Source organism: Naegleria fowleri (genome assembly GCF_008403515.1).
Source record: "Naegleria fowleri strain ATCC 30894 chromosome Unknown tig22, whole genome shotgun sequence".
In the NCBI taxonomy this organism is placed as follows: domain Eukaryota; phylum Heterolobosea; class Eutetramitea; order Acrasida; family Naegleriidae; genus Naegleria; species Naegleria fowleri.
This window is the reverse complement of record NW_025407954.1, coordinates 415,634-427,554: the sequence shown is the minus strand read 5'-3', so window position 1 is coordinate 427,554 and position 11,921 is coordinate 415,634. Positions and strand designations below refer to the sequence as shown.

General features: G+C 35.0%; 6 protein-coding genes across 6 annotated transcripts; 2 read left to right on the top strand and 4 right to left on the bottom strand.

The window, feature by feature from the left end:
* Nucleotides 1–39: 39 nt before the first annotated feature.
* FDP41_001083 (uncharacterized protein) lies at nt 40–1,385 on the bottom strand (the record flags this gene model as incomplete). The annotated part of the gene is made up of 2 exons (XM_044701170.1): nt 40–1,099; nt 1,285–1,385. The coding sequence occupies 2 exons, from the start codon at nt 1,383–1,385 to the stop codon at nt 40–42; spliced, it is 1,161 nt and encodes a 386-aa protein (XP_044564643.1).
* A 250-nt stretch (nt 1,386–1,635) lies between these two features.
* On the top strand, nt 1,636–2,736 carry FDP41_001082 (uncharacterized protein; the record flags this gene model as incomplete). The annotated part of the gene is made up of 1 exon (XM_044701159.1): nt 1,636–2,736. One exon carries the CDS (start codon nt 1,636–1,638, stop codon nt 2,734–2,736), a length of 1,101 nt encoding a protein of 366 aa, XP_044564642.1.
* A 197-nt stretch (nt 2,737–2,933) lies between these two features.
* FDP41_001081 (uncharacterized protein) lies at nt 2,934–5,000 on the top strand (the record flags this gene model as incomplete). Its single annotated transcript, XM_044701148.1, has 1 exon — nt 2,934–5,000. One exon carries the CDS (start codon nt 2,934–2,936, stop codon nt 4,998–5,000), a length of 2,067 nt encoding a protein of 688 aa, XP_044564641.1.
* Nucleotides 5,001–5,006: 6 nt separating this feature from the next.
* Nucleotides 5,007–7,108, bottom strand: FDP41_001080 (uncharacterized protein; the record flags this gene model as incomplete). Its single annotated transcript, XM_044701137.1, has 2 exons — nt 5,007–6,751; nt 6,853–7,108. The coding sequence occupies 2 exons, from the start codon at nt 7,106–7,108 to the stop codon at nt 5,007–5,009; spliced, it is 2,001 nt and encodes a 666-aa protein (XP_044564640.1).
* A 745-nt stretch (nt 7,109–7,853) lies between these two features.
* On the bottom strand, nt 7,854–10,087 carry FDP41_001079 (uncharacterized protein; the record flags this gene model as incomplete). The annotated part of the gene is made up of 2 exons (XM_044701125.1): nt 7,854–8,718; nt 8,946–10,087. The coding sequence occupies 2 exons, from the start codon at nt 10,085–10,087 to the stop codon at nt 7,854–7,856; spliced, it is 2,007 nt and encodes a 668-aa protein (XP_044564639.1).
* Nucleotides 10,088–10,231: 144 nt separating this feature from the next.
* On the bottom strand, nt 10,232–11,907 carry FDP41_001078 (uncharacterized protein; the record flags this gene model as incomplete). Its single annotated transcript, XM_044701114.1, has 4 exons — nt 10,232–10,512; nt 10,707–10,844; nt 10,916–11,419; nt 11,715–11,907. 4 exons carry the CDS (start codon nt 11,905–11,907, stop codon nt 10,232–10,234), a joined length of 1,116 nt encoding a protein of 371 aa, XP_044564638.1.
* Between the last annotated feature and the right edge of the window lie 14 nt (nt 11,908–11,921).

The following is an 11,921-nucleotide window of genomic DNA, read 5'->3' as shown; positions in this document are numbered from 1 at the left end:
AAGATTGTACTCCTCATGAGGAATTACATTTACTACAAGTTACTGTGACACAACTTCATCAGAACCATGCTTTTTCAAGAATGTTAAGGACTCATCAACCTTTCCTAACCATACACTTAATTTATCCTTCAGAATTGATACTTGACTCTTATCGAGCACTCGAGGTTGAGCCCAAGACACATGAATGGTGTGTTTGACACCATCAATTACACCTCGAATCAAATCATAAGCCAATGCCTTCAAAAGAAGAGGTTCAACTTCAGACAAGGGTTTTCTTGTGACTTGTGCAACTTCTTCGAAGGCAATATTTCTATTATCGGCTGGCTTACTGAAAACCAATTCCATGAGACACATTAATTGAACCTTTTCATACAAAAAGTCCTTTTTTTCTTTCAAGGAAGGTCTAGAATCAATTTCATGAGCATAGGTTGAGATTAATTGTTCATAACCTCTAATGTCTCCCTTGTTGAAGGCCATTAATAGCTTGTAGAGCCAATCTGCTTGTGATCCGTTCAAAGATTCAACAACTGGATGTTGTAAAAATTCTCCGAAATTATAAATACTATCTCCGAGGAGAGCAGCAATTCCCAAATCGAATGCAATGGCTTGTTGTTCAATGAAGGGAATGTCTTCAATTGGAGTGTAAGCCAAGTACAAGAGTTCATTCTTGTAGAACTCGTTGGCATCGTCGACATGTTTCAAGTAATTGGAATAGACCTTATAGTAGGAAGCATTCACAAAGTTATCCACAAATCCCAATGTGTTGATCGTCTCCTTCACTTCAGTCAACAATCTCTTACAGGCAGTCAAGTCCGATCCTTTTAATTTCCACATGGCCATTTCTGTCTTTAAAATACAAGCAGCCTCTCTATCTTGTTTTGAAAGAGAATTGTAAACAGTTTCAACAAATGGATAGCCTTGAGTGCTATTGAGAGGAAGCTTTTTTGAAATTTCAACTACAATTTTACCCAATTTTAAGTGATTAATCTTCAATTCAAAGGAAGAAATGAAGTTTGTATAAAAAGAGAGTAATTCTTCTCCTCCCAATTGATCAGTCTTGACCAGTTGAGTCAATTTATCTGAAATGTTGTGCCACATTCTATAATGAACGAGAGAAAGGGCAGGTAATTTGAGAAGAGAGAATGAAAGAATGATGATGAACGATCGTAAGAGTCAATGGATGAATCAAATTCATGTTGTACAATATCGGAACCGATCAATCCAATACAACGATCAAAAAGAAAAATCGTAATAAATAACTCAATTCCAAGCATCAACACATACTTATTTTCATAATCTTGTCTGATGTCTTCAACAAGAGAAGCGACCACCACATGGGTGCCAGCGAAGTGTCTTAAGAAGTTGGATTGTTGACCAGTACTCATTTTTTTGTGTTGATGAAAAACTATTTTTAATCAAGTTTCCTCTGACAAAAAACAAAAGAAACCGCAAGAACAAAAAATATTTACCGACGACGGGACTCGAACCCACGACCCCAGGATTAGAAGTCCTGTGCTCTATCCAACTGAGCTACGACGGCTTATGTCTAAGAGAAAGAATAGGTATTTTATAATTACGTCAGATAAGGTAGTTGAATTGTAAAAACTTATGGAGATATCTAACCGCCCAAAAAATATGAACACATCTCAATCAGCAATTAAAACGTCATCAACTAGTGCAAACAACCATACTTACACGTCGCATGCTCAACCCCTCTCCTACCAACAAAAGAAGCGATTAAAACTGGCCATATATAAAAGTAAATTTCGTCATCCCTTAGGTTATGAGAGCAAAACCATAACGACAAGACAGCCTGCTTCTTCAGAAATCTGCACTTCGAGACCTATACAGCATTCATCTCCGCCAAAAAGTAGTTCTACTAGATCATATTCATGGCAACACCATCACACATCGTATTCAAACAATTCCGATCATCAAAGACCAGCCTCACTTCCACCCATTGTAAAAAACAAATCAGCATGCTCTCACCATCCAACGAATCCTAAGGCCACCAAAGAAAAACTGAGACCGATCAGTGCAAAACAAAGGAAAGAATGGAATTCTAACTTTGCAAATTCCGGATCAGAGAGTGGTGTCATTCAACAACATCCAAAATTGTCCAAGAAAGAACGGAGAGAAATTGATCTTTTATTTGCTCATCAGCATATGGCTTATTTGAAAGCCTCGAACATTATCGCATCTTTAGAAAATCCAGAGTTGAAGTTGGAACCGAGATACTCTTTCACGACAATGGAAAATAACAATCCTACTCATGAATACATTGAGGACGATTTTGAAGAGGAAATCATTGACTGGTATCACTTTAATATTGAAAGACTAACCAATCAATACATGCACATACCAGATTTTCCAACTGCAAAATGTTATCTTCGAAAGCTTTGGGATGAATTAGCCATCCCTCTGTCGTACCAAGGTGAATTTGAAATTGATCATTTCCAAAGCGATAGCATCACCAACCGAACGTTTTTATTCTCTGAAATTACCACCATAGAATCATTTAGAGATCGTTTAAGGGTGGCTTTAATTTGGCTTCATGGAAAGAGTGAGCAAGAAATTGAGGAAAATGTCAGCACATGGACAAGAATTGTTGAAACATTTCGAGAAGACTATCAATATCTGTACAAAACGACATGTTTTTTGTATAACAATAGAAATTTGTTTGCATTGGTTCCTCAGTCGACTACGATACACGACAGCTTGTACAACAATCAATGAACCAACCCATTTGAATTCTTCCTTAATGATGAATGAAAATGACAACAACATGCAACAACAGCCAATAATAATTACCACTGACCAAAGAAAAAGTCAGTTTGACACTGAAAAACACCTGTTGTCAAAAACAACCCAAATTTCCGTTCCCCACAATTCAAAGATTCAACAACAAGCAAGAACAACAACAACATCAAAAAATGAGTGAATTGAGAGACCAAGTAGGAGACGAAGGTGACGAGCATGCTCACTCAGTATGTACTAGTGGTTCACTGCAACAACAACAACAACAAGAATCATCACCCTCTTTTGCTTCATCATCACTCAATAAAATTTCATCTCAACCAACTGAAGATTTCTCTTCTCCATTCTCCGATCATCCCATGAATTCAACACAAGTCATTTTGGATCATGGTCAAACCGATGATTTATTATTCTTCTCGGAATCATCTTCTTGCTCACTCTCACCAACCACATTTAATCCAATTTCATCATCATCATCAACAACCAACACCAATACCTCCTCCTCCTCCTCCTCCTCATCGATGACATCATCCTCCAATCTTTTCAATACTAATAATACTCCATCAAAATTAAATCTTGTCTCTTCCTCCATTCAATCACCTCTAGAGGTTCATAACCAAAATACTTCAAAAAGTAAAACTCATTCAAAAACAAAAACTCCAAGAAAACCCTATGTGAAACGAGCTTGTGTGAATTGTAAACAAAGTCATGCAGCTTGTGATGATTCACGTCCATGTAAACGATGTGTATCGTTGAAAATTGAAGATCAATGTGTGGATGCTGTTCGAAAAAAGCCATCAAATTCTCAAAAAAGAAAAGACATGAATGAGCTTGGTGACGAAGAAGAAATGAATTCTGAATCAACAAGAACAACAAAAAACAAATCAGAAAAGAAGAGAAAGAAAAATATTGACCATAAGAATCGTGGTGTCAATTTGACAGCTACTACTACTACTACTAGTAATGATGAATCGAATCATCATGATGAATCAAATCATTTCAATTCTTCTTCAACTGCTGAAGATTCTTCCATCCCTGACAACAACAACTTGAATCCATCACAACTAGGTCACACATTATTTAATGGTCACACTTCTCATCTATCTCCATATTTTGTCATGATTCCAATGATCACTCATAATAGTCCTCCGACCAATAATGGATCATCTTCCATCATGAATGCATCAATGAAATCTCTTTCGATCGTGAGACCATCTATGAATGGTTCATCTCAACAAAACTCTTCTCAATTTTCACCATTTCCTTTAATTTCTTCTACTGCAACAATGGCTCCATTTCCATCCAACACTCCATCATCATTTCAAACACCACTCTCTCTTTCCACACCTACTCACTCGAATGTTCACACAGCAAAAACAAATCATTCTTTAACAAGTCAAAATCGTAATAGTAGTAATATTAATAGTAGTAATAGTAGTAGTGAAAAGAGTAGTACTAGTGACACAACAATTAATGAACACAGAACCATCACAGCCACCACTTCCATCACTCGAGACAATTCTTTTCCACTAAGCAAGACTGGTCACAACACTGCAACAGTTACTCCCTATTCACCATTTGACTTTCTTTCAGAGAATTCTGAATTAGCTACTTCACCTGCTCTCTCAACTCCTTCTTTTTTTAGTAATCCCTTTAATAGTATCAACAACAGCACGTCACACCATCATCCACCACCAAATAGCAACATTACACCATCATCCAATCCACACACAATCAGTAATACGGGCGTTGGTAGTAACAATGGCTCTGACAGCAAAAAATCAGCAACAACAACTTCCATCTCTGTCACACTTAATAACAGTGATGATGAAGGAGTGGTAGATATTATCACTCAAGAAGCATCCTTGTTAAAATCCCAAATTGCAAAGCATGTTGTTCATCTCCAGGATGAAATATCAAATGGTCATTCAAATCATGGAGAGGATCATGAGAATAGTAGAGATAGTGTTGAAATTCATCAATCAAATGTTAATAATAATTCTACTTTAGATGATCTTGCATTACCTTTTTTAAATGAAAATCAAGAATTAGTGAATTCAGAAAATGATATTCGAAATTTAGCATCTTCTGCAAGTAAATCTAGGCTGGAAGATTTGGTGTTATTGATGTGGAAAAAACAAAATGCTCAAACGCAAGAAATTCAAGATTTGAAACAATTAGTCATGGAATTGACATCAATTGTAAAACAAAGTAAGCTTAATAGAGATTCAAATAATTTATAAGTGATTTTACATATTCTTCTTGTTTTCAACTTGATCAATAAATTGTTGTAAAGCTGACTCTTTGTTCGACGCGTTTCTTCTTTCAGATTTCATTTCAGAAACTCTTTCACGAAGTTGTTGAATCTTTTCATCAATTTCATCACGCTTTCTCTTTGGCAGCTTGGTCGATTTGTTTTGGGAAGTATTGTCAGTTTGTTGTTGTTGTTGTTGTTGTTGACGAGTATTGAGAGTTGCTGTCTCTGTTAACTTTTTCGAGTCATTGTTCACAGACGTTGTAGTAGTCATAGTTGTCGATTTGGTGTCTTTTGATGGATTCTTTTTTGGAGTTTGATTGTCCATCAAAGCAGACTTCTCATCAGGCTTTAAGGCAAAGTCCGTCAATGTGGTTTGTTCATTGTTCTTTTTTTTCTCTGTTGTGATATTCAATTCATTAGATTTCTTGTTCTCTTTCACCTTGTCGATGGGCTTGTCAACCAAAGAAGTGATTTCTTTCTTTTCAATGGTTTGGGATAACTTTGATTTTTCCTTATTGTCTTTCTTTGAAGATGTGTTATCCTCCTCTTTAATAGATTCTTTCTTTGTCTCCTCAGAGAATTGTGAATTTTTCTTGCCGAAAGATGATGTTTCTTGAGAGTCTTTTTTAGCATTTGGTAAGACCATTTCATCATCATCGAATTCTTCAAAGCCTTCTTTTAAGGAATTATGTTCAGCAGAAACATCAATCTTCTTTGTTTCAACATTCTTGTTCGTTGAGGATGCATCATTATTGGAAGCAGTGACAGTGGTGCTACTACTGATTGTATTACTGGATTTCACAGTATTAGGGTCAGTATTACTGGATTTCACAGTATTACTACTAGATTTCACATTATCGTCCTTGTTAGGATCAGTATTACTGGATTTCATAGTATTATCCTTAGTAGTAGATGTCTTTGTATCTGATTGAGTGGTATCAGTATTACTGGATTTCATAGTATTAGTAGTAGTAGTATCAGTATTACTGGATGTCATTGTATCCTGTTTTTTGTTGACAATCGGTTGAGAATTAGCATTTTCATTCTTCACTTTCTTGATTGTATTCTCCACAGTATCTGAATTGGTAATATCATAAGTCTCATCCGTATTCAATAAATTATTTTTTTGTGAGTGATTTGAATTCTTTTTCATGGTCACATCATTCTTTGTTGTAGTGGTGGTTTTGGTGGAAGGTGAATCATTGGATTTGACCTTCGTATCAGAGTTAGTAGTGATGGATGAAGTACTCTTTTTTGTTGATTTCACATCATCATCCTTCTGTGTTGTTGTTGATGATTGGTCCAATGATGATGACTTGTTTTGATCCTTATTGTTTTTCATGGATTGTTTTTGAGAACGATTCACATCAACATCCTCAATAGGATCATCAAACCAATCCGTGTCACTTTCCAAATTTAAATCTTTTTTCTTTGGAAGAGAAGGTGGCAGAGTGGTCGTAGAGGATGTTGTAGAATCTTGTTTCTTGATGTTGCTTTTTATACTACTCGTTGTAGTTTTAATATCAGTTTCTTGTGATTTGGAGGACTTGGTTGACTTCTTTTTCTGGGATGAAAGTAAATCTTCTTCATCGTCTTCCACCACGGAAGTAAAAATTGGTTTTTTCAAAATTGGTGGTGGAGTGGCATCAGAAGCAGTATTTGTTTGTTGTTGTTTTAATGGAGATGGTGGAAATGAGGATGGTGGTTTCTTAATGACAATACTTTCCGTTATTTTGTCTGTTGTATGTTGTTCATGATGATGATGATGGTAGTATTATCAATGAATTCCGATTACGATAAACAACAATAAATCATAACAATCTAATAATAACACTTACCAATCTCAGAATTACTACTACTACTATTACTACCAATATTTCCAACAAATAAAAGTGTATAAATCATGTACAAGAATAAGAGAGAACAAATAATGAAACAAATTTGACCTCGATAGGAGAGCTTCCGAAAATAACCAAACACTCCCGATCGAGATGGAGGATAGGTACCAATGTGATGATGATGATGATGGTTATTACTACTCGAACTATGTTTGGAAGTTGGATCTGTCGGAGTGGCAGTGGTGGTTGGAAGCATCTTTTTTTTCTCACAACATGTTCCAAAGGCAGTGATCGTCGTCAACACGCGAGTGTGAGCCAACGTCATACAATTTCCTTTCTAAACATTGCTTTTGAATGTTGAATCGTTCCAATTTTAAAAATCCATCTCACAACAATTTCCAAGGTCGGAGGGAAAAGAGGGAAAGAGAACCGAATCGACCACAAGCATGCTTCCCTTCAAAACCAATTCATTTTGAATTGACAAAACCTTCAACAGGACATCCAAAAATCTGAACACCATCCTCAAGTTGTTTCTCCTTCAATCCCACACCAACATCTTTCAAAATCATTTCTAATTGATCTTCTTTCCAAGTTTACCTTTGTTTACTTTTATCCAATTATTGAATGTGATGAATTTTCAATACACCTGTGGCTCTTTGTGAATATTGCCTTTTAGCTTCCTTAGTTTCCTTTAACACGTTGGAAACAGAGTCTCCAAATAAGGAATGTATGGATGAGGAATCCTATGGTTCGACCATTGTTTTCTCTTCATTAATTTCATCGATAGTTCCTGATGAGGCAAGGTTACTACTTCCTGTTCTTCTTGCCTCGATTAATGTTTCTATAACATGTATTAGACACGATTGAGAGAGGGTTCGATCAGGCAAGTCTGAAACACACGGTTAGTTGTTCCATTTCTCTCGAAATAGTATTATCATGATAATAAAAATTAATTGAGAGAGATGATTTTAATCATTCATTACTGTATCTAAGCACTACCATTATTGTTGTTGCAACATTTTCAATCTCTTATTCAATTCTTCATTCTTTAACATTTCATTTTGGAATTCTTTCACCGCTCTAAAGTAATTTCGTTGTTTAGAAACCAATTCATTATACTTGTTCTGTAAATCATCTCTCTTCTTTTCAGTGTCTTTTAATTTTGTATCCATTTGTGTTTTTGTTTGTTTGACCTTCTCTACTCGATCACTCACTGTATTGATCATCCATGCTTTGTATTTCTTATCTTGTGATTGAACTGCTTTTTGAAAGAAATCAGCAATAGAATTCAATAAGGATACTTCTTGTTCTAAAAATGTACATGTACTCGAGAGTGTATTGTAACTCACAAAGTATTTCTTTGTTTCATCTAATTTGGTTGATATCTGGGCATAGAGCTCTGTAAATCTTCTTTCATATTGAGATAATTCAGTTCTAGATGGAATTTCATCGATTTTAGATTGAATGATTGCTAATTCTCTATTTCTCTTTGCAGCTAACTTTCTAATCTTTTTCATCTTTTCAGTGTCATTGGCATAGGCTTGAGATAATTGAACAATTGGATCATTGCTATCATTGAATGATAGTTCTAATTGAGAAATAGAATTTTTGAGTTCTTGTAATTGTAATTGGCAATTCGTTTTGAAATCTGCTTCTTGTTTTTTAAATGCTTCATTGAGAGCAATGAGTGTTTCTAATTTAGAGAGAATGGTTTGATCAACTTCTTGATTTTGAACTTGAGTTTGTAATTCTGTGATTTTGTTTTGCACCTGTTCATTATATTCCTTAAATTTAGAGAGAGTTTCAGAGGCTTTTTCATATTCTTGTTTGACTGCATTGAATTCTTCTTTTGCTTTCATGTAGATGCTGTACATTTGGCAGAAATAAAAGTTATTGATCAACAATACATGTGTGGTGTGTCAAGAGATGATATTGTTGTTGATGTATTTGATTCGAATCATCCATGCACACGTAGGAATGGCAAATAGTGGATGGTAATGAGATCATGTGTATTATAAATAGATATGAGAATAAGTCATTATGTGGATTCAATGATGATGCATCCTGAGTAATACATTCAAAGAAATACATACACTTTTTGGTTTTCAATTTGTTTGGTGAGTTGTGCCACTTGTCTCTTGTGTAACATTTGTTCACTTTGTAAATTCTCTTGTTGTCCCATAAAGTCTCTCGTCTTTTCATCATACTCCTCTTTAAGCTTGATAATATCAACAGCTCCCAAATTGATTAAATTAGAGGCACCAGAGGCAGAAATATTGTTATAAAAGTTTTCATTTTGCTCGACCAATTTTTTCAATTCTTGAATTTTCTTTTCTCTTGCTTCTTCATCTAAATCTAATTCAGCCAAATTTTGGTTATTGAGTTGAGATGCATCCATAGACTCTGTTCGTGATGCTTGTTTTTGAGCTCTCAATTGCCTTTCTAATTTTGATTTGTCTTCTTTTTCTTGTTGAGATCTTTCAATCTTTTTAAATTCAATTCCATATTCTAATAATACAGTTTGAACATGTCCCCATTCGCTTTTAAGAACATTTCTCTGTTGATGTTTAAATTTTCTCTTTGGATGATAGATACCTCTGATGCTATCCAGATATGGTAATGCTTGATTATATTGTTCCATATCCTTTTGATCTTGTGGTAATTCATATCTTCTTGAGAATTGTAATTCGGAATATCTTTGAATTCTCTCCTTGTTCTCAACTCTTGATTCAAAAACCTTTTGAACCAGCCAAGAAAATACTTTCAATATAAAGGGACAATCCAAACCTTGAATTTGGACAGGAGATAATTCTTGAGGACATCCCATTCTTCTCAAGGCTAACACTACTTTTTCGGATAATTTAATCTTTTTACCAATGTTAGCCTCTTCTTCATAACTCAACATTTCGACATCAGCATCGGCATTATAGGAATTACTAATACACCAACAGAGACCTCCGAGGATTTTATCAAAAGGTGTGAGCGTTGAAATTCTCACTCTGAAATAACCTGCTGCGAGTAAAATTTGAAGAATTTGTTGATAATCATTGAGATTCTTTTCACTGATCCCTTCAAGATTGGTTGTAGGTGTCGCGGAAGATGAATCTGAGGAAGAATTTGGTTGATCGGATGGTGTTGCTGTTTTAACGAGTTGTTGTTGATGGGAGGAAGAGCCTTGGCGAGGTGTGGATGGTGTGCCAACGCTGCTGCCACTGCGAAGGTGAGTACCAAACATTTTTTTTAAAATTTTAGATTTTTTTCAAGAATTGTGAACGAATTGCATTTTTTTGATGCCATCACTGAAGCTATACTGAATTTATTATTATGGGACAGATCGAAGAGCATGTACATCAATGTTGTTGTCGTTGTTGTTGTTAATTTACATCAATGAATGTTCCTCTTGTGAATGTATTCTTTCACCAATCGAAGAAGATGATGTTGGTGAAGTGTTGTTGTTGTTGTTGTTCAGATCTAAATTCTTGAGTTCAATCACTCGATTCACAATTCGTGGAAGAGTCACACCTGAAGGTCCTTTCACAAAATGATAATTTGGTAAGGTATTATAATCTGTTTCCTCAATATTGAACTCAATGATAAAAGCACCTCGTTTAGCGGCAACAGAAGGTAAACCTGCAGCAGGATATACCTTAGCAGAGGTACCTTCATAGGATTATTATTATTGGTAATAATATATTTGTACAAAGGGAGTGGTGATCATGTCCAGTTCAGTGAAAATTATATTATAATATATATAATTAAAGATTGAATGATCATGTCCAGTTCAGAGTGTATGTATATATATTGTAATATAAAAATATATATATAGAAATGGAATGAATTTGTCAATCACCTACCAATGACTAACATGACATCTCCTTCACGCATTCTTCGAACAGCATCATAGGAAGGATTCCATTGATCCATAGGTAAGCCTTCTGTAAATAAAACGCAATCTGGACGAAGTGTGGATCGACATCCTTCATGTTGACAGGCTATTTCATATAGATGGTCATGTATTCATTATTATTGCAAAGATATTGAGTACACAATCTTGATTACTTACTTGGAGATTTGTAAGGTAATTTTTCAATGGGATGTTCCTCACCATTATTGAGTAATGACGATGATTCATCATCACCTACGACTATTCCTCCTTCCTCTTGATTCCAAGCACTTTCAACATGTTCACTAGTAGTTGTATTCTTGTTAGTAATACTCTTGGTAGTAGTAGTAGTAGTAGTGATATTCACATATTCTTCTGGATGTTCTCTTTTAAATCGTTCAAAATCAAATGGATGACGTTCTGCCACACAACAATGTCTTCTCACTGTACCATGGACTTCATAGGTTTTATCAGGATCTGAACCAGCTCTTTGATGTAATCCATCAACATTTTGTGTAATGATTTGTAAATTAGGAAATACTTGTTTTTGAAGTTTAGCCAATGCATAATGACCTGGATTTGGATGAGCTTTAGCAATAGGTTCATAGAATCGTTTCACGTATTGAGTCCAACACAATTTTGGAGATATCGTCCATCCTAATGGTGTTCCAAAGTATCCCAACACTGAGAGATATTCACACAGGTTATGTTATGGTGACATTTATCATGATTAATATCACCGATACATAATTATTCCATTTATAAAAATATTTAAATATCATTTCATTCAATAGAAATATTAAACAAAGATCATTCCATTCAAAAACAATAAAGATCATTCCATTTAAATATTATTTTGAATCGATATGATTGAAAATTAAAAATTGATTGTAAAATAGTGTAATGATATCAAAAAGTCATGATGATGGATCATTATCATCATTGTGTTGGACAGTTCTGCAGAACACAATTCACATACCAATCTTTCCGATCCATCCTGTCCATAATCCACTTGATCCTCTAAAGGTTTCAATACCACTTTCAGCACTCATTCCAGCTCCTGTGAATACACATACTCTTTGAGCAGATGCAATCATTTGAGCAACTCTTTCAATTGTTTCATCAGAAGCGATAGATATCGTGGTGTTATTATTATTATTAGGATCGGTCATGATGATGTACGGAG